Here is a 20338-nt window from a genome sequence, read left to right on the forward strand (position 1 = left end):
CTCAGCAAAACAGGGGAGGGGATGTGCAAACCGGGCTGAGGGGTATGCAACTCTAGGCCTGCAGGGCGAGGTGGGGGCGGGGCGTGTGCAAACCTGTGGAAGATTAGACAGATTGGAGGAGGTGCACATCCAAGGAAGGGAGGCAGAGGTGTGTGCGGACTTGGGAGGGCTGACATGGGAGGGACGTGCGAACCCGAGCTGGGGAGTTTGCAGAGCGGGGGAGAGGGTGCTCAGAGCAGAGGAGCTGTGGTAAATCGCTTGGGAGGGCTGCAAGCCCCCAAGGGTGTAAACACGGAGGCCCTCGCAGGGAGGCTCGGCCCTGGGAATGGGCATGCAACCCTGGCAGGGCAGGGCGGAGCGGGCAAGGCAGGCTGTGCCAGGAAAGGGTGGGGGGCATTGCCGGTGGCCTGGCCCAGGCCCAGGCGGGTGTGCCAGCAGGAGGCCCAGGGCACTGTGCCCGGGACATCTGCCCGGCGGGTGGGGGGTCCTCACCTCCCGTGCCCAGCACCTTGAGCAGCTCGAAGTTCTCCACGCTCACCTTCTCCTCATGCCCCGTCAGGTTGGCTGTGGGCACAGGGGGCGAATGAGCCCAGCTGTGCATGACCGCTCCCTGTGGCCCACGCAGCCATCACCCCACCCCGCAGCCCCTGGCAGTCCCTGCCCTACCTTCCGTGATCCTCAGCTCCACAGCACAGCCCTCGTCCTCGTCCTCGTCCCCCATGGCGGGTGGGTCGCTGGGGCCCGCGGCTCGGCTCCGGGCGGCGCCGGTTACATGGCGGCTCCGACCGGGGCGGGAGCTTCCTGGTGCCGCCTCCGGGCCGAGTCGGGCGCCAGCGCCGCCTCCCAGCTCCCCGCCCCGCGGCCTGAGTCAGGCGCTGGAACGTGACAGCGCTGGGCTGCGGGCGAGCCGGCAGGGGCGAACCCTCTTCTGCCGGCGCACGGGGTGGGCATCAGGGCTGTGCGCTCCGCTCCGGGCCAGCATGCGACCCTCCTGGGGACCTCGGAACGCCCCTTGGGAGCCATGGTGGAGGCCGTGGATAACCTGGAGTCCCAGTTGGGAGGACGCTCCCCTGCCACTCTGCCCTGGGATATGTGCTGAAGCCAGTGGTGCTGGGACCCCAGAGCCTGCGCCACGCAGGGGGCCCACACGCCCGCTTTAGAGCTGTCCCCTCAAGGCGCCAGCCCCCGGGGCAGCCCAGCATCTGATTCTTAACCACCAGCGAAAGTGAGGGATTTCATAAAATTCACAACCCACTACCTCGTTTTTGATCACTCCTTGAAGGCAGCAAGTAGGGGAGGGGGTCTGTTGGCCACCTTGACAGATGAGCAGCCTGAGGCCGCCCAGCTGCCCTTGTCCAGCTGCTGCCAGCACTGGCCCAGCCCAGTATCTCTCGCTCGGTGTGGCCCACTTTTGGTGCTGGGCAGCCTTAAGAGGGTGTTTGGGTCCCAGAAGCCACCCAGCCCAGCTCAGCTCCCTGTCCACTCCCCAGAGGCCAGCTGAGACCCTATCCCCTATGAACTTGCCTTTGCAGGGGAAGGTGTGGGGGTTAAGGCTCCCTGAGGATCAAAGCCCTGTCTCTGGGTTCTCCCTACCCAGGGGTCACCTATAGGGGGTGCTGAGAGGGCGCTGAAGCCAAACCTCACCCTGTGGCAAGGAGGGGTGACCAAATCTTTTTAGAGCCCACCTATAAAAGCACCTCAGGCCCCAGCCACCCTTTTAAGGCCACCCAGTGCCAAACACCCCTCATGTGGTTCTGACAAGCCTGGCACAGTGCCCCCTGCAGAGCCCAGAGGAGGCCTCGAAAAGAGGCGTCAGAGCCACATAGGGGTGGCCTCCTCTCCCCATCAGGCCCAGAGCCCTGGCTGGCCTGTTCTCCAGAGTCTTGTCCCCCTCTCTGACAACGGACAGGGGCCACCAACAGGGTGGGGCGACCATCAAAGCCCCCACCCTGAGGCCTATGGGAAGGGGCTTCCATCTGAAGGGATCCACTCCCACCCCATCAGCCTCTGAAGCTGGGGCTGAGAGGAGGCAGGCAGAGCAGCAGGTTATCCCCAAGGGGGCTGTGGAAAGCCCATGAGTCAGGCTGCTGCAGGTCACCCTGGTGAGGCTGGTCTGGGCACCCCTCCCAGTTCTGCCACCCCCAGATTCGGGCTGCCTCACCTTAGCCTGGGCAGCCCCTCCCTACCCTGGGCAGCCCCAGATGCTTTGACTCACGTCCTGCCACCTAGCCTAATTGCCCCTTCCTGGGTGTCATCCTAGAGGCCCTGGTCAGAGACTCTGTGTCCCTCCCTCTTCTTCTGTCCCTCCATGACAGCCCCCAGGGCTAGGTGACATCCACCAGGATGTGAGCTCCCTGGGAAGGGGCTCAACCCCAAAGGGCTGGGGGAGAAAGGATGAGGAGACAGGAAGCAGTGAGAAAAGAGGGTGCCAGGGAGGGGAGGGCAGGGCTCCCCACCCAAGCCCAGAACCCATCTTTTAAGCAAAGGCTGAACCCAGACTCAGGCCCCATCCACTGCTGGCTACCCAGAACCCCCTCCCCATCACCCCTCTGAGACATCCAGGCAAGCCAGACTGACCCCTCCCCTGAAGAAAGCCTTCTGCTGCCCTGTGCCGGGTGAGGAAGCCAGTGGCCACTCCAGGCCACAGGTGTCCCTGGGGCCTCTCGGCTCTGGATGCAGCCAGTAGACACAGGGCGCAGATTCAGGTGATTACATTCCAGCTTTATTCTCACATCCCTCATGCCCCAGGCTAAGGCTCAGTGACAGGCCCAGGTCACAGTCCCCAGGGAATGGTCCTTGGCTCCCCGCCTGGCCCGGACAAGGGGCTCCCTAGTCCACTCCTTCCTGCTTCCTTCTTCTGGGGGTTCCCCCAGAAACCGCCTCCTCAGCGAGGGCCGCACAGCAGAGCCAGAGCCCCAGCAAGAAGCTGCCCGTGGGGGCCCACCATCCCCTCTGTCCACAAACTCGTCCCAGCTCCACCTCAGGGCCCCAGTGCCAGCTGTGTTGGACCCTCGGACCCAGGCCTCCTTGTCCAAGGGCTTGGCCCAGGGGCCCTGGCTCCCCGAATTCTTGGGCTGCCTGGGGCCCCCACCGAGACTCCAGCGGCGATGGGACGGTGCTCCCGAGCTCCCCGTCCACGCGGTGTCACTGGCTGAGGGAAGGGGCGAGAGGGCGTTTCTCCGGGTCCTGCACCTCGAGGTCTGAAGGGAAAGGCTCAGCTCAGGCACACGCGCTCAGGGGACTCGCAGCATTGACGGTGGCCCACAGAGCCCGGCCCCTTCTGCCCACCCCCGGCCCCTCCGACCTCCTCCCAGCTCTCCCTGCCTCGCTCCGGCTGCACTGGCCGCCCGGCCAGGCCTCCGACATGCTTTGCTTCAGCTGCTGCTTCGGCCTGGAATCCCGTTCCCCAGACACATCAGCACGACAAACTCTCCCCTCCCCTCTGAGGCCTCCCTCCAACGCCTTAATTAAACTTGCAACCCACCCACTCAGCGCTCCTGACCACCCCCGCCCTGCTCTCCTTTTTCCCAGAATATTATCACCTCCCGATATTCTAGGGCTCAGCTGCCCAGTATGTGACTGAGACTCACGAGATGGGATGCGGCTGCTCTGAATGAACCGCGACATAAAATACCCCTGGCCTCGAAAGACTTAGTATGAAAATGATGATACGCAATATCTCATTAATAATTTTGGACACTAACTATGTGTCGAAATGATGACAGTTCAGGGCTACTGAGTTAAACAAGAGACGAAAATTAATTTTACCTGCCTCTTTTTCTTTTTTCTGGTGAGGCTACTAGAAAATGTTTAATTACACATGCAGCTCACACCCTATTTCTATGGGACAGGGCTGCTGTAGGTAATTGTTGTTTATATGTATATTGTTTACTATCTGCTTCTCCTACCAGAATGTTCCCTGCTGTGTATCCCTTGCTAGCACCTCACCTGGCACTTCGTAAAGCCCATTGTCAAGTGACTGAACGGATGAATGAGGGCTCCCAGGGCCCCATGCCGGGCAAATACCCCACTCACCCTCTCTGCTGGCATCTGCTTCATGTTCCGCCAGGGTCTCGATGGAGCCATCCCATCCCACGCCAGATCCTAGCGGGGCACAAGGCAGCTACTGGGACCAGGGTGGGGGCAGGCGGGGCTTGTGGGGAGACACTGGGAACAGGAGGGAAGACCCCCTCCCCAAGGAGGTGATGGATCCACAGGGAGTGGAGAGGCAGCGGGGCGAAGCTGCACAGGGGCAGGAAGAGAGGAGGCTGCAGAGGCCGAAGAGGGTCTGGGGGCTAATGGAGGTTGGGGACTGAGGGAGGCAGGGACCCCTGTCCCTCACCTTTGCCACGGGAACTGGGTGTGGGGCCCGGCCAGCGCTGTCGGAATCGCTGCCGGGGGGTGTCCCCAGGGCTGAATGATTCAGAGCTTCGCCCCACTGGGAATCGGGAGCTGAGTTTCCGCCGCTGCCCACCTGCCAGGGTCTCATCTCGCAGGCAGAGGGAGCTCTGGGCCCGGCGCATAGGGGCCGGTGACCGGGACCCTGCAAGAGGCACAGGCAGCAGGGGCAGTGAGAGCCGAGCGGGGCGGGGCCAGGCAGAGTGGAGACGCAGCGGGGTGAAGCTGCACAGGGGCGGAGAGAAGGGGTCGCAGGGGCAGAGGAGGGTCCGGGTAAGTGAGGGTTGGAACAGGAGGCTGGACCCTGTGCTGGCTCTGACACTAACTCACTGTGTGACCTTAGGCAAGGCGCGTCCCCTCCCTGGGCCTCCGTTTCCTCGTCTGCTCACTGGAATAAATGACCTCTCACTAAAGTCCCCTGCTGCTCCGAAGTCCTAGGCACTGCGGTGGATGGGTGGGACTGGGCGGGTGGCAGTGCAGGCAGGAGGAAGGTGCCAGACAGGCGGGATGTGGCAGGGATGCAGAGCAGAGAGCCACTGCAGCCATCCGGGGCAGGTGCAGGAGGCGAGGCCGGCAGAGACACGAGTGTGAGCAACAGAAAGAGGACGAGACCGGAGGTGTGGGCAGGTGCCGGGGGGAGGGGAGAGGACATGGGGTAGGGACCATCCTGGTCACCTGGCCCCCAGACCCACCTGTCCCATCTGCCTCCCTGCCCTCGGAGAGCTCCATCTCTGGGGGGCCCCCCAGGCTCTCGGTGCTGCCAGCCCCATCGGCCCACGGGCGTGGCCCCCCAGGGAGGACCCCCTCCCGCCGGGGCCGCATCAGCCTCTTCACCTTGTCTGCCAGCCAGCTGCCCTTCCTGGGGGCAAGAGGGCACAAGAGGGGGTCAGGCCAAGGAGGTAGGAGGGACAGGAGGACCATGTCGGGGATGCAAAGGCCAGGCAAACCCTCACGGATCCCGGACCTGAGCTGGGCCGGGCTCAGAGCGCAGGCAGAGGCGAGGTCAGGAGGACCCTGGCCCAGGGGTAAAGGGCCACTCACTTGGTCCGGGGCAGGGGCCCAGGCTCCAGCACGCGGTACTGGTCCATGATCTTCTCTACCAGCTTCTGCTTCTCCCGGCGCAGGGCATTGAGCTGGTCCCTGGGGAATGGGGAGGGAGGAAGCAGCATGAGGCCCGGGGCAAGGTTACGGCAGGTACAGCCCTGCCAGCTGTTAGCACACTGACACACTCCTGTGTGGTGTAATACACTGCCACTGTCCTGAGCCCCTGGAGGGTCAATCCCAGGCCTTTTCCCAGGACCCGCCCCCCCCGGGGCCTCTTGGCCTGAACAACGAAAGGGGTCTCCAGGACCCACTTCAGCTACCCACAGCACGCCGGGCCCTCCTCCCGCCTGCTCACAGGTACTCCCGCTGTTCGCGGTGCAGGTGGTCCCGGCTCTCCAGGCTGCGCTCCAGGAGCTGCCGGTTCTCCCGGCTCAAGGCCTGCACTTCGGCCAACAGCTGCCGGTTCTCCTCTTCCTGAGCGCTCCGTAGCTCTGTCAACAGCTGTCAGGGCAAGCAGCAGGACAGGTGGAGGTTTAAAGGGGCTCGTGGTGGCCACCTTCCACCCCCTCCAGTCTGTCCCCACCTCCAGCGCCCTCCGACCCCACCGGGCTGCTGCTGGCCCCTCACCACACCTCGCACTGTGTGGTCAGCCGGCAGGCGCTCAGGTCCAGCTGCTGGTTGGACTCGCGCAGTCGCTGGCTCTGCATCTCCAGCTGTGCCCGCTCCAGCTCCAGCCGCGCCAGCCGGCCACGCAGCTCCCCACGTTCACCCTGCAGCTCACCTCGCTCCCGGGACACCTCTGCCAGCAGCATCTGAGCCCTGTGGAGGCAAGGAGAGCTGCTCTCCCAGGGGACTCACCCCCTCGTAAGGGCCAGAGGAGCCATACTGGGGAGAGAAGGCCAAGCAGGATCCCTCCCACCAGGATGGTGACCTACCTCACAGAGGAGAACACTGAGAACTGGCCCAAGAGGGGACGTGCTACACCAGGGCTAGTACCTGTCATGCTCACTCTGCAGTCTCCGAAGCTCTTCCTCCAGACCCCGCTGTCGATGGCCGTCCTGCATCAGGCGCTCACGCTCTGCCAGCAGGGCCAACTCCTGCGCCTCCACGTTGGCCTTCTGGGCCTGCAGCTGCTCATGCCTGAGACAGACAGGGGCTGAGCAGGCTGCAGGGACTTGGGGCCAGGGCGAGCAGGCAGCTGGATTGTCTGGACCTGGGGGGTCTGCCATCTCCTAAGCACAGGCTCCCGGCAAAGCCACAGGGCAAGAAGGTCGCACCAGGTAACCACTACTCCCAATAGGGGCACAGCAGCAGAGGTGGGGCTTTCGGGGGTGGTGCTTCCCTACAGAGAAGAGGAGCTGGGTGTCTGGGGGAGACGCACCGGCCCTGCAGCTCCCGGTGCGCCAGCTCCAGCGCCCGCATGTTGGCCTTGAGGTCACGGTGCCGGGCCAGCAGCCCCTCCAGCTCGGCCTCCTGCCGCCGCTGCAGCTGGGCCAAGGCCTCATGGTCTCGTAGCAGGGCCTGCTGCTGCCCGCGGGTCTCCTCCTGGGACTGCCGTGCTGCCTGCACCTCCTCCTCCAGCACCCCCAGCTTCCTGTGCAGCTCCTGGCCCTGCATTTCTAGTACAGACTTCTCAGCCTAGGGCAGAGGAGTGAGCAGGGACTTGGGGGTGGAACCCCCGGCCAGAAAGGGGGTAAAGGAAAGAGAGCGAGGCAGAGGACAAGGAGAGCGAGCTGTCGAGGAGGCACAGGGCTGGGGTCGGGGCAGCGGGGAGTGGAAGGCAGAGGTTAATGAGCAAGGGGAGGGGACAGAGATCACGGAGACAGGTGATGGTGGCAGGCTGCGGAGGGAAGGACAAGAGGCACGAGGCAGAGGTAGGACAGATGGGGCTGCGGGGGGCAGGGAAAGCAGTAGGAACTAATGGCTGTCATGGAGAAGACGGCTGAAGACAGGGCAACATGGACGACAACATGCCGGCTGGGCAGGCAGGAGGGCAGACATGAACAAGGGAAGCGATAGGAGGGGCAGTCAGAAGGGAAGGAGGCAGGAAGCCAGGGGCGGGTGGAAGCGGGTAGGGGTGGGGAGGAGGAATGCAGAACTGGGTGGCTGGGGTCAGGGAGCACACACACGTGACTGGGGAACAGGAAGGGACAGCCGCTGGGAGCCGGAGCAGGAAACAATTCAAAAGGGGCAGGGGGCGGTGGTAAGTGGGCAGAGACGGGGTGGGGCCAGGGCAGCCTGCCGTCACCCACCTGCAGGCGACTGCTGTACTCCTCTGCCTGCTGGCTCTGCAGCAGCAGCTCCTGGGCGCGTCCCTTCAGGCTGCCCAGCTGCCCCTCCAGGAGCTGCAGCTGCCCCTGCAGAGCCGCCTTCTCGGCCACCAGCGTTGCGTTCTGCCCAGCAGGGAAGAGGATTAGCAGTGGCCAGGCTACTGCCCCCCAGCCCTGCCCCTCATGCCCGCCACGGGCCAGCACTCACGCTGCGCTCCACCTCAATGAGCCGCCCGCTCTGCGCCTCCGTGACCCTCGGCTCTGCGTGTTCCCGGGGCTCCGGCCCCACAGGGCCCTGGCGCAGCTGCAAGGAGAGGCCCTGGGAGGTCACGCAGGCCAGTGGCAGCACTTGGGAATGGCACGGGGACCTGAGCCAGTGGACCCTTAGCCCACAACCCTCCACCCCAGGTGCCTGCAGCTCGTCACCTTCCATCCTGCCCATGTCACCTTCTCTCGGTTCTGCAGCCGGCGCCCTTGCCCGTGCTGCTTCTCCTGCACATGTTAGGGCCCCTGCTCTTCCTTAGGGCCCCGGTGTCGCCATCACTTTCTCCAGAAAAACTCCCCTGGCCACGCCCACACAAGCCAGCAAGGCGGTCTGCTCGGTGCCCACTGGCCCATGGCACCATGTGATGGTTGCCTGCTTCCCTGCCTCTGTCCCGGGTAAACTGTGAGCCCCCTGAGGGCAGCGGCCTGGTGTTGGGCCCGGCACACCCCCGTGCTGAGCGCTGAGCCACACGCTGCAAGGGCATCGGAAAGAGCCACAGTAATTAAGCTCACTAGGAAGTGGTGGGGCCCGAGCGAGAGAGCGAGAGAAACATAGCAGTCACCTCAGAGCAAAGCCATCAGGTTCTGTCCGTTTGAAGAATGGGGAGACAAGGCCCCCAGAAGACCACCAGGCCCAGGCAGAGTCAGCCTGCCTTTCAGTACAGAGCTCCCTCCAACAGGCCCGGAAAGGGGGCACAAGGCGAGCAAATGGGACAAGACCAGAGGGGGCGCCGGAGGGACCGGAGGGAGGGTGGGATGTGGCCCCCAGCTCGCAGGCGGCAGCCTCACCTGGTACAGCTCCTCCTCCAGCTGCAGGGCCCTCTTCTTGAGCTCCATCAGTGCCTCCTCCTTGCTGGTGGCTGCCGCCTGCAGCTCAGCTTCCAGCAGCTTCTCCAGGCTCTGGTACCTGCCCGAAGCAGCTGTGTCATCTCCCCTCCCCCAGCCCTTGCCTGGCCCCCTCTGCCCCTCGGGCCAGGCCGGCACCTCTGGTGCTGGAACTCTTGTTCTTGCAGAAATTCCTGGCGCTCCAGAGCCGCCTGCTCCAGCTCAGTCTGCAGTTGTTCCAGCCGGGCCCCCAGCTCCTGGCCCCGCACCACAGCCTTCTCTAGCTCCTGTGGGCAGGCAGAGCAGGTTCAAGGCCAGAGGGACAGGCCGCCACCCTCACCCAGGTGCAGGGGACGGCCAGATACAGAGGCCTGAGAGTCAGGAGACCAGGATTTCTACCCTTGCTCTGTCGCCCTAGACAAATGTCTTTAACCCTTTGGGCCTCTACGCCCCCATCTGTAACATGGGAGCAAAGCCTGGTCCCCTTGCAGAGTGGATATGCTGGGGGTTGTAAGCTTTGTGGGGTATGAGGGAGGCCCCAGGGCCAGAAGTCTGAGACACTCGTTGGGCAAGTGTCTTCACCTCTCTGAGCCCACGGTTCCTCGTGTGCCCAGTGATGGCTGGACGCGGCCTACGTGCTGAGGCCACACTGGCCATGTGAAGGGAAAAGGCGCACAGTGGAGGCAGGTCTAGAAGGCACCCTTGGCCACAGGGGATGACCACAGAAGACAGGAAGTAGGTGAGCACCAGGCCTAACCACAGTGGGGGCTGGGAAGGGGAAGGCAGAGATGCTGGAACCAGGCGGCCTCTGGCAGTTGGGCCACACCACTGCGGAAGGGGGCAGGAGGCCCACTTTGACCTCTGGGCCCCAGAGGGACATAGGCCAAACCACTCTTGAGGTGCGGCAGGGGCCTTGGCACAACAAAACCACAGGGAAGGGCCAATACTGGCCAGCCGCCTGCCAAATCCTACCTCTGGAAACCAACGCTACAGCCTTTGCTCTGATCTTCCTGGCTTAACAAACCCACCAGGGCCTCCCTCCAGAGCTAATGCACTTCCAGACACCCTGGGCCACTGCTTATCACTGAAAAAACTACAAGTCCCATGATGCTCTACTGCTGGCCACCACTAGAGCCCAAGGGCTGAGGGTAAGAAAAATAGTGGGACAATGAAAGACACTTGAACCTCAGGCCAAATCTTTGCCATTCCCTCCTCCAGGCCCTGGCCACGACCTTTACTGACCATGCACTGCACCTCCCGTCCTCCACCTACCCCAGGAGGCCCCCATGGACAACTCCCTCGGCCCCTGGTTCCCTGACCTCCCCGTGGCCGGCCACCACCTCCTGCATCAGACCCAGTTATCACCAGGAACTGCTCCAACCAGGAAATCTCACAAAATTCTCCACTTTCTCCTCAGCCTCTTCCACCCTCACCTTCACTGCCCCAAGCTCTCTCCATTCTTTATCTTACAGCATCCTGTGGGGCAGGTTGTTTTTATTCCGGTTTTAGAGGTGAAGACACCGACACTCAGAGAGGTTAAGTAACTTGCCCCAAGCCACACAGCAGGTAAGGAAGGGATCAGGGCTATAACCCGGGTCTGCCTGACAGCATCTCAGTCACAGCCTACGGGCTCTCAGCTTTACCCTCTCACCCGCACCCCCAATTCTCACCTTCCCCAGGCTTGCCCTGCACGATGCCTAACTAACCCCATCAACCCAACAGTGTATCCCTCACTCCGCTCCACTGGAAGGGGTCCCAGAGCCAATGACTCCTCCTTTCTGAACCTCAGTATCCGCGTCAGTGCATGGATGATACTGGAAACCGCTCGGCCGGAAGATCTGATTCCTGTCCGCGGCACACCCTCCCCAAAGCACTGGGCCCCGCTGGCCCGAACATCCTTCCCATTGCCTCATCGTCTCCTCTGTTTGCCCTGAGGGGCCTCTCAACACGTGGCCCTGACCACTCCACTTGCTTTAAACCCTCGAGTGGCTCCCGCTGCCCTCATGAAAAAAGCCACAACTCCTTCCTTCTCGTGGAAGGAAGATGAAGCGCTGCCCAATAGGCACCCTGCTTAACGAACTCTCACCCCGCTCCACTCCCCACCTCACACTCCACCCCTACCACTCATGCTTGCATCTCCTCCCAGCTCACTGCCATTCTACCCCCTCCTCCAGGAAGCCTTCCCTGACATGCCCCAGCCTGAGGTCAGTGTGCTTCTTGGATCCTCACGGTTCTGTCTCCACCCCAAACTGGGAACGCTTCTTGAGTATCGGCATGCTGGCTGCCTGGTACAAGGCCCGGCGCCAAGGAGAAACCCACAAACATGTTCAAATGAATAAATAAAGGGGTTTCCAGGCCTCTCTCTCCCGTCTCCCATCCTGGTCCAGCCAGCCTCATCTGCCACCTGCTTCATGGGCACTGTCTCCTAATGGCCTTAGGTCCCTGCACACCAAGGTGACCCTCCTCAAACCCAGACTCACACAGGTCTGCCACACTCTTGGGTGGCTCTCCCTGTCTGGGAATGGAGCATTAGCACCTAAAAAGCCGGCCCAACACACCTCTCCAGCCCCATTCCCCCACTCCTCCTGGGCCCCTGAGCATCCTGAATGCCTTCAGGTCTTTGCACTGGCTGTTCCCTCGGATGAAATGTCCTCCCCCGTCTAGTGGAACCTTGACCGTTCCTCAGAATACTCCCCGAAATCTCCTTGCCCCAACCCTGGCATCACCTCCCCTTCTCACAGGCTCCCACGCGCTTTGCTCTTCATAAGCTACATGTCTTGAGCCTTTGCCCAGCATGAACTAGGCCCTGATACCACTATCTCCCTTAGTCTTCCAGACCTGCCGAGGCAGCTATGACGAGTACCCCCATTTTACACCCCATTTTACAGAGAGAGGCATTGGTGTGCCGGCGGAGTGAACCGCTGTGGTCAGAGAGCCAGGACGCGCACCCAGGCATTCTAGCTCCACGGCCACACTCTTACCCCTTCCTACGACCACCCTATGAGAGGCAGAGGACGTCCACCCCTGCCCCAGGCCAGGCATGTCTTTGGAAGGCAGAAACGGCCTTCGCCTTTCTTATCTCCAGTCCCAGCTCGGTGCTGGGCACTCAGTGGCCGCTGACGGAATGAATAACCCAGAACTCCAGCCGCTGGCCTGGAACCCCATTTCCTGACCCTGGCCACGAGCGCCCACATACCTCCTTAAGGGCCTGCCTCTCCTGGCGCTCCCTCTCGGCCTCCTCCAAGTGTTGGCGACCTTCGCTCTCCAGGACTTGCAGCCGCTCCTCAGCCGCCTCGGCCCGGGCCCGCAGCCTGGGTCCCTCACGCTCCCACTGCCTCCGCTCCCGGCCCGTTGCCGCCAGTGCCTCCGCCAGCGCTTCACGCTCCCGGGACGCAGCCTCCAGCTCCCGTCCGGCTGCCTCCACGGCCTCCCGCAGCCGGGCCTGCTCCCGGGCCTGGGCTTCTGCCTCGCGGTGGGCCTCGGCCTCTGCCCTCCGAGCCTGGGTCAGCTCCTCTGAGAGGCGAGCAGCCTCCATGCCTCGGGCCTCCAGCCTCCGGGCCTGGGCCTCCAGCTCAGCTCGTAAGGACTCAGCCTCTCTCCTCAGCCGCACCACCTCCTCCCTGAGGGCCTCCTGCTCTGGGTCACCACTGGCCGGGACCTCCCCTGGGACTGGCCCCTCCAAGGTCTGGGCCTCGGGAGCCCCTTTGGGCTCCTGCTGTGTTTTTTGCGGGGCCGGGTCCCCGACCATCCCCTCCAGCCTTTGTTCATGCTCTCTGGCATCTGTTTGCCCCTTGGGTAAGTCCAGCCCCTGGCCTGGGGTCTTCTGCTTCTCCAACCGAACACAGAGGCTGGGTCCCGAGGGTCCAGACTTGCTCTCAGGGACCTCCTTTCTTAGCCCCTGGGCCTCAGGCACTGACTCCCCAGTCTCTCCTCCCAGCAATAGCTTTTTGATCTCTGGACCCTGAGGTGAGGTCACAGAGGCAGAGGTCTGGAGAGGGCCTCTGTGGCCAGCCTTCTCTAGAGACTCCTGTGTCTTTACAGCAGGGCTTGACTTCTGGAGCATCAAGTCTGAGGTCTGGGGAGCCACGGCCACTGTCTGGAGGGTCCTCTCCATCACCTGAGAGTCTGAATCAGATGTCTGGGGACACACAGCTAACCCCTCCAGGGCTGAGTCAGATGCCGGGGAAGCCAGGTCCAAGGCCTGGGGGCCTTTATCCCCTGATCGAGGGTCCGAAGCCTGCGGGCCTTCATCTCCCACTTGGCCAACCAAGCCCTGGGGGCCATGATCTGAGGCCAGGCAAGTCTGGGGAACCACAGCCAGCTCTCGAACCATGCAGGTCTCGCTCTGCTCCTCCAGCAGGGGGTGCTGAGGGCACATGAGAGGGATGGTCAAGCCCAGAGGAGGCCACCAGGAAGGGCCAACTGGGATGTTTGGAAGAGGGGACTCACCTGGACACCTGGCTGCCCCTGCAACACCTGTAGCAGTGCTCGAAGCTCCTGATTCTCTCGTTCCAGGGTCCGTAGCCGCCCAGCCTCTGCTTCCCTCACTTCATCATGCAGTGAGGGGGCCACTCCTGGCAGGGGTGCTGGGGTGTGCGAGATGAAGTCAGGACTCCTCCCCACCCTTAGACTTGCCACACTCGCTGTCTCCTCACCTATAGCCCTGCACCCCCAAAGACCTGGAGGAAGGGGATGTAGTCATAAGAACCCCCCAGCCCCAGCCCCTCCACTGGGGGCCCACTCACCCTCCCTGGGAGAGCCTGGGGGTGGCTCCAGGCTCCGCTGAAGCTCCAGTTCCAGCTCCACATTCTCCTCTGCCAGCTGATCCACCTGATGCCTCAAAGAGTCCAGCTCCTGAGGGGGAGGGCAGGGTCAGACGAGCCCTCCCCACCAAGGCCAGGCCAAGTGTGTGGGCTACAGGGTCACTGGAGGAAAGTAGGAGTAGGGGTCACAGGGATCACCGGGGAACCCTGGGGTCACAGATCAGGGGTCCCTCTGGCAAGCTCACCGCGTGGGCCTCACCCAGCCGGGTCCGCAGCAGCAGGTTCTCGCGCTGGGTCTCATGGAGCCGGGCACAGCGCTCTTGTGCAGCCTCCAGCTGCTCCTCCAGCAGTGCCTTGGAGGCCTCCAGAGTCGCTGAGAGCGCCCGCTCCTCCTGGGGTGGGGACAGACAGAGAGCCGGCCTTGCGATGCTGCCCCCAGCACTCCAGTCACAGATCCTGCCTCTACTCCCCACTCTGACTGCACACCCCTGGGGCTCTCTAGGCCCCATCTCTCCCCTCCATCTGCCCAGAGGGTCCCTCCAGGTACCACTTCCCCAGCACCTGGCTCCCCACCTTTTCTACCATGCAGGTTCTGCCCTCCCTCTCCCCGGGTATCCTTCTAGGTCTCTACTACTGGCCCCACTGTTGGGAGCCTTCTCCAGGACACCACCTCACAGGACCCAATCTTTACTCCACAACCCCACCCCTCTCCATCTGTCTCTGTCCTCCAGAGGGCCTTTCCCCAGACACCACCTCACCCATTTTGCCCAGCTATGCCTGTTTTCTCCATAAAGCCCGACCCCCTCTTCTCCAGGCCCAAATTCGCTCCTCAGGCCCATCCCATCCCCTGCAGGACTCCTCCAGACACAGTCCGTGCCCAAGCCCCGCCCCCTGCGGCCCCGCCTCCCGACTCACCTCCAGCTGGCCCTTGCAGGCCTCAGCCGCCTGCAGCCTCTCGCGGCAGCGTCGCAGCTCCTCCTGCAGGCGGGGCAGGCGGCCGGCCCGCTCCCGTAGCGTCTCTGCCTCCTCGCGGTACAACTCGGCCCGCTTGGCCTGTCCCGACAGCGCCTGGGCCTGAGTCAGGTGGTGCGGAGATGGGAACGGCCAGCCTCAGGCCACAGAGATTGGGGACAGGAAGGAGTGGGGTGGAGAGAGGCAATGGGCCGCGGGCGGTATGGGGAGAGGAGTAGAGATTATGACAATGGCGGGAAGCATCTGAGCGCACCTCCTGGCGGAGCCTTCGAATTTCGGCCTCTAAGCCCTGCACCTCGCCCTGGGAGTCTAGCAGCAGTTCGGCCTTCTCCTCCCTGGAGGAGAGACGCTGGAGAGGTCTGGGGACTCGCCATTCCCAGCCCTTCCCAGGCCGCATCACACCCATGCCCATGGGGCTGGGCCCCTCTCCCCCAAGACCCTTCACAGCCTTTTGCACTCACAGCTCTTGTCGAAGGCGCCGCAGCTGGGCCTTGACGTTGGCCAGCTGCAGGGCCAAGTGGTGCGAGGGGCCCTCCAGAGGAGTCCTAGCCGGAGCAGGCACCAAGGGGGCGGGCTCCCGCTCTAGCAGCAATTCAGCCAAACGCTATGGGAGGGCAAGGGTCAGGGGTCAGAAGGAACCCATCCTGTGCCCCTCACATCTTCCCCCAACCACCACAAGCTGAATCTGGCTCTTGCAGCCCTGCTGGCCCAACCCCAACTCCACATCTGGGCCTCCATCCCCATCTTCCCGACACAGCTGGGTCCCCGTAGCCCTCCCATTCCTCCACCTGGCCCTGGATGCCCCTGCTGCCCCCCACCTGGGCCCCCACATCACGCTCCCGTGCCAGTCTCAATAGTGTCCCCATCAGGCTCCGGGACAGCATCTCCAGCTCCGAAGGTGCCAGCTCCCCAGGCTCAGGCCCGGCCAGCGCCAGCACCATGCCCGCTCCAGGCTGAGTCACCTGGGAGGGTAGGGAGAGCAGTTCAGCCTAAGAAGTTGGGGGGCATGGTGTCCCCAGGTGATGATGCCAGTCCAAAGCCGTACCTCCTGGATGACAGCAGCCAGCTCGCTCTGGACCTCCAGGCTGAGGCCCTGGATGTGCCGGATGAAGAGTTCCCGGTGCTCGCACTGCAGGGAGACATGGCGGGAGGCTGGCACGGGAGTCTCCTACCTCTGCTGCCAGAGCTGAACCCTGCCCTTCCCTCCCGGGCTCACCTGCACCGACGCTCCCAGGAGCAGACGAAGGATGCCTTCCAGCTCCTCCACCGCCTCTTCTGCAGGGCACAAACCACAAGGGGTTAATGGGTCAGGGGATGGGGTAGACGCAGGAAGGAGTGGCGGGAGAGAGCACCTGAGAAGGGGTCAAACCCCAACGTCTGGAGGTCTGGGGGTGGCGACAGGATCAGCAGCTGCAGTTCCTCCTGGGGGTGGAGGGGGCAGGAGATATGAGGGGAGGGCCTTCCCCCAGGGGGGTCCCAGGCTCAGCCTCCCCTTCTCGACCCCTCACCTGGTAGAAGTCCCTCAGTCGGCCCCACAGGTGGTTCAAGTTCTGCACTCGCGCGGCTGCGGGACCATTATGGCCGCTGATCGCCCGAGGGCCCCCTCGGGAACCGGGTACACTGTGGGCACAGGGGAAAGGGGGGAGTGGGTGTTGACAGAGGAGTGGAGTAATCCATGACCTGCCTCCCCTCAACCAGGCTCCGCCCCCACCCTCAGGCCCCGCCCTCCAGCTCTTCCCGGCTTTTTCCCCTCCGACCCCTAGGCTGGCTGGCCCCTGATGCCCCTTACATAATGCCCAGCACCCGGAGGAGAAGAGCCCCATCGCTGAGACGCAAGAACCTCTTCTCTGGACAAAGGGGCCCCTCTTCTTCCTCCTCCTCTTCCCCATCTGGCTCCTCCGCCTCTCCCACCAGCCCAGCCAGTCCCAGCACCTGTGGGAAGCAGAAACAGGTCAGGTGGCCCAAGTGGGAGCCCCATCGGCCGAGTGAATCCTGAACCTCTTCAACCTTCCCCCTGAGCCCACACAGTCCCCTCCTCACCAAATCCCTGAAGGTCTTTGGCCCCAGCGGTCTGGACCCCTCATCCTGCCCCACAGCTGCCTGGACTTCAGCCCTACGTTTGAGTCCACTCCCATCAGACACCAACTCTGCTTCACCACCCCCACCCCAACACCTGGCCTCCCCCTTTCACTTCCCCTCCCCAGCCCCCTTCCACCTGCCGCCTTACCCAGGTGGCCAGGCTCCCATTCAGGAAGTCACTGAGTCTGGGCCCCTTGCCCCTGTCCATGATAGGTCAGGGTGTTGGTCCCACTGTGGCAGCTGTACCTGCCCAGAGAGGAAGAGGAAGTCCTCGGGTGGGAGATCCCGGGCCCAGCCACAGACACCCCGTGCAGCTTCCTCCTTCCGGGTGGGGGCGGGCCTGTGCACCCCCAGAGTCCTGCCTTGGCCCCCACGTAGCCACACCGCATCCTCCCAGCATCTCTGGCAGGGCCAGAGAATAACAGTCGGGCCAGGGCCCCCAAGGAGCAGGGCCCACAGCTCTCCCGGCTCGATGGACAATGGCAGATGAGTCCTCCATCTCTCTGGGCTTCCGTCTCCCAACTTGAAACCAGAGAGGGAGACCTCGGCCTTGCACGTTTCAGGGCCTCTGAGGGAGCTCCCATCCTTGCAGGGTGAGTCTGGGGGCCCACACCTGCATCTTCGCATTTGCCACTCCCCTTCCCCTTGATGTTTCTCCAGCTGATCCAAGCTTCTGCCCAACCCGTGAAGCTTGGCTCAGATGCCACCTCCCTCAGCAAGCTTTCTCTGAATCCCACCTTCTCCCTATTCTGTGCGCACTAGACTCAGACAGGACGTCTGGGTCATGGGCAACTGACTTCCTGGGCCTCAGTTTCTCATCTGTAAAGAAGTGGGTGGGACTCCAGCCTCTGAGGGAAGCGGTTCAGTGCAGAGACCAGCAGCATGTGTCTCTCAGACAAACAGACCTGGCCTCTCCGTTCCCCCGCTGCTCACTACGGGCCTCCGTTCATTCTTTCATTCACCTGCTCCACGCGGGACATGGCTGGGTACTGGGATGTAATAAGCCACATTATCCCTGCCCCCGGTATACTGGGGACACACAAAAAATCACATACACACTCCAAGTGTAACATTGCAGTGGTACAACATGTATGGATGGGGCAGGGATGTGACTTGGGGTGGCCAGAAAAGGCATCTGGAGGGGACTCGATGATGGAGCTGAGATCAGGGATGACCAGGTTATCTAGGCAAAGAGAGAAGGAAGGAAGGGCGTTCCAGGCAGCAGGAACAGAATGTGCAAGGGCTCTGTGGCAACTTGAAAGCATGGCCAAGGTAAAGTTCAGAAGTTATTTGTGTTTCATCAATTCTAAAACATTTTATTTCTCACATTTAAATCTCTGAAGCCAGGTTACATGGTAGAGTCACTGTCTGGCTGCAGTCCGGACATAGTTGTCATTGCCTGTGCGTGCCCGCACTTCAAAAGCATCAAACCTTGCAGCAAGAGTGTCAGCTGCTTGGCAGAAAACCCCAGAGGCAAGAACAAAGAACTCTTTAACCCCAAAACAGTAGGAACCCTTGGGGAGGAGAACAAGACTTGTCAGTAACACTCCCAAAGCAGAAGTCGATTGCAAAGCTGGCTGAAGAGCCAGCTCGGATAGCCGTTGTTGTATGGTTGTCTCCCGGATTGTCGGAAGGACTGCTGGTCTCCAGCACTCTCGATGGCTCACAGGAGGAGGTGGCCGTGGAACACACAGACATCACGCCTGCCAGATTCTAAATGTGAAGTTTTCCAAACACCATGAACAATTTATTTTGCTTCCATTTTCCTTTTTATGTGTACGTCAGAATTACATATGATGAGTCTACGGCCATGCCACCCTGAACAAACCCGATCCCGTCTGATCTCAGAAGCTAAGCAGGGTCAGGCCTGGTTAGTACTTGGATGGGAGACCACCTAGGAAGACCAGGTGCTGTAGGCATAAAAAATAAAAAGTAAGGGATTGTAAGCTGACAAGTTTCTTGCAATCTGTGAGGTCAACCAAGGGTTGCCTTGCCTTAAAAAAAAAAAAAAGAATTATATATGATGAGAATTTGTATCTAAGTCAAAAAGAGCTCTTTTGGGAGGAGATTCTAGTGATGAAAGAGCCTTGTGACATAGTTAACTGGCAGCAATTTTTTCCTTAGTGGGATCTTTTGCAATCGATGACATTTTAGGTTTGATGAAATACGGGGTCATAAGAACAACCATGGCAAACACAAGCTTACCATGAGCCAGTCACGGTTACAAGTACTTTACACTTATTAACTTGTTTGCTCTGGACTAGTCTATGAAATAAGGACTATGGATTATCTCCAGTTTAAAGAGGAGGAAACTGAGACTCAAAGGTTAATAATTTGCTTAAAGTCACACAGCTATTAAGTGGTAGAACCAACTGAAAGAAGGCTAGAGTGCAAAGTGCCAGGGGTTCACGGTCAAGGTGATCTAGGTCTGACCAGGCAATGGGAGGCCATGGAGGGTTGTGAGCAGAAGCGTACATTCGGTTGTTTAACCCTCCCGAGATGCATCTGAAATGAGGCTAATCCTCTCAGAGAGTTGTTATGAGGATGCCACTAGCTGGTGCCTGGCTTCAGAGTTCATTAAATGGTCCCTGGGGAGGTTATTTAGTATTAATAGTATCAAGGGTCCATCCCAATTTGACCATCTGTGCATCTTCTATTTACATCCCTCAGGAATGGCAGCCCAGGAAGTCCTCCAAAGCACCTGCTAGGGTTAGCCGAGCGTGATGACTGGGCCTCCTCTTCTGGTGGCCCAGGGCTCCTGCCTTGCTCAACATCTCTGAGTCATACCCTTCCTCAGCCTCAGAGGCAGGGGCGTGTCACCAATTGCTCTCACATCCGTCACTCCAGACATGCCTGGCTGCACCTCAGTCTGGTTCTCTGACACGGATCAGCTGAGTCAGGCAGAGAGAGGCTGGGGCAGGGGTGGGGGAGGCTTCAGAGGAGCTCCCTCAGCCGCCGACACAAAGATCCTGGGATTTTTGAGGCTCGATTAGCTGTTGAGGAACGTTCATCAAAGGTTGATACAGGTCCTTTTCCTTTGGATAGATTTTTCCTTCAAAAAAGTTTCCAGACACATGATCAAAAATGTCAAGAATGCATAATAAGGGTATAGAGAAAAAAATCAATTTCTCCCTCATCGCTCCCACCCCACCCCCCAGGCCCTGATCCCTCTCTTAGCATTTTCTGTGTACTTCTGAGATGCAGCTGCCCGTGTCCATCTAAAATAGGTGGTTGCAACTACACCCAGAACTGTGTCCCTCCTTGCTTCACAATATATCCTGCAATATACTTCATTTCTGTTCAGGACCATTGGCCTTGACCTGTTTAATGGCTGCATAGAATTCTACCATGTTGCTATCCACCAGTATTTAAACTCTCTCTTATTGACAAATATTTTAATCATTTGCATCTGTTACCATTACTACCATGCCATAATGACTGCCCTTCTCAGATACCTTTTTCTGGCACTTTTTAAGGCAGTTCATTGCTCAGCGCTGCCAGCAGGAGGTGAGCGAAAAGCAGAGAAAAGACAGCAAACAAATGGACAATGTAGTCAACTGCCACTGTCCCACTGCAATCTCCCTCCTCAGGGGTTCAGTGTCCCATCCGCGCAGCATGGGGGTGTGAAGGACTCTACCTCCAGTTCCTTTCTAGTTCTGAGTTCTCTGGGGAGCCCTGGTCCAACTCCAAAGGCCAGAGCAGGGCTCTGGGGCTCGGGAAAGC

General features: G+C 61.0%; 2 protein-coding genes and 1 non-coding gene across 6 annotated transcripts in view; 1 reads left to right on the plus strand and 2 right to left on the minus strand.

The window, feature by feature from the left end:
* The window catches only part of RPS6KA4 (ribosomal protein S6 kinase A4), a 9740-nt gene extending 8915 nt beyond the window's left edge, over positions 1-825 (minus strand). For 2 of the 3 annotated variants that reach the window (XM_039860170.1, XM_039860169.1), the window contains exons 1-2: positions 667-825; positions 493-564 (exon numbers count right to left, since the gene is read on the minus strand). In XM_039860170.1, coding sequence (XP_039716104.1) covers positions 493-564; positions 667-721 — 127 coding nt within the window. In that variant the 5' untranslated portion in view covers positions 722-825. The remainder of the gene's footprint in view (positions 1-492; positions 565-666) is intronic. The other variant, XM_039860171.1, reaches the window with a different exon arrangement.
* A 1875-nt stretch (positions 826-2700) lies between these two features.
* Positions 2701-16902, minus strand: CCDC88B (coiled-coil and HOOK domain protein 88B). Of its 2 annotated transcripts, XM_039860290.1 has the most exons (27): positions 16764-16902; positions 16326-16468; positions 16045-16156; positions 15889-15958; positions 15753-15811; positions 15582-15665; positions 15355-15498; positions 14998-15140; positions 14790-14871; positions 14480-14638; positions 13810-13956; positions 13547-13655; positions 13251-13387; positions 11998-13167; positions 8961-9088; positions 8766-8883; positions 7921-8016; positions 7695-7835; positions 6824-7080; positions 6439-6582; positions 6075-6261; positions 5798-5943; positions 5440-5538; positions 5091-5257; positions 4343-4543; positions 4036-4104; positions 2701-3200 (listed from the first exon to the last, which is right to left on the minus strand). In XM_039860290.1, the coding sequence occupies exons 1-27, from the start codon at positions 16821-16823 to the stop codon at positions 3145-3147; spliced, it is 4428 nt and encodes a 1475-aa protein (XP_039716224.1). In that variant the 5' UTR covers positions 16824-16902; the 3' UTR covers positions 2701-3144. The 2 variants fall into 2 exon arrangements, with proteins under 2 accessions (XP_039716224.1, XP_039716225.1); XM_039860291.1 differs by lacking the exon at positions 16326-16468 and having other exon boundaries at positions 16764-16852.
* Positions 16903-18415: 1513 nt separating this feature from the next.
* Positions 18416-18534, plus strand: LOC120600926 (5S ribosomal RNA). Its single transcript, XR_005652315.1, has one exon. It is a non-coding gene; the product is annotated as a 5S ribosomal RNA (ribosomal RNA).
* Positions 18535-20338: the final 1804 nt, after the last annotated feature.

The sequence above is a fragment of the Pteropus medius genome, unplaced genomic scaffold (assembly GCF_902729225.1).
Source record: "Pteropus medius unplaced genomic scaffold, Ma_sr-lr_union100, whole genome shotgun sequence".
In the NCBI taxonomy this organism is placed as follows: Eukaryota; Metazoa; Chordata; class Mammalia; order Chiroptera; family Pteropodidae; genus Pteropus; species Pteropus medius.

Bases quoted from the DNA above. Each gene is read 5' to 3' on its own strand.
- CCDC88B (XM_039860290.1), bottom strand. From the start codon at position 16,823: ATGGACAGGGGCAAGGGGCCCAGACTCAGTGACTTCCTGAATGGGAGC. The intron at 15,666-15,752 runs GTGAGCCCGGGA...GTCTCCCTGCAG, and splicing joins TCCTGGGAGCGTCGGTGCAG to TGCGAGCACCGGGAACTCTT. The intron at 4,105-4,342 runs GTGAGGGACAGG...GTGCCCCGCTAG, and splicing joins ACCCAGTTCCCGTGGCAAAG to GATCTGGCGTGGGATGGGAT.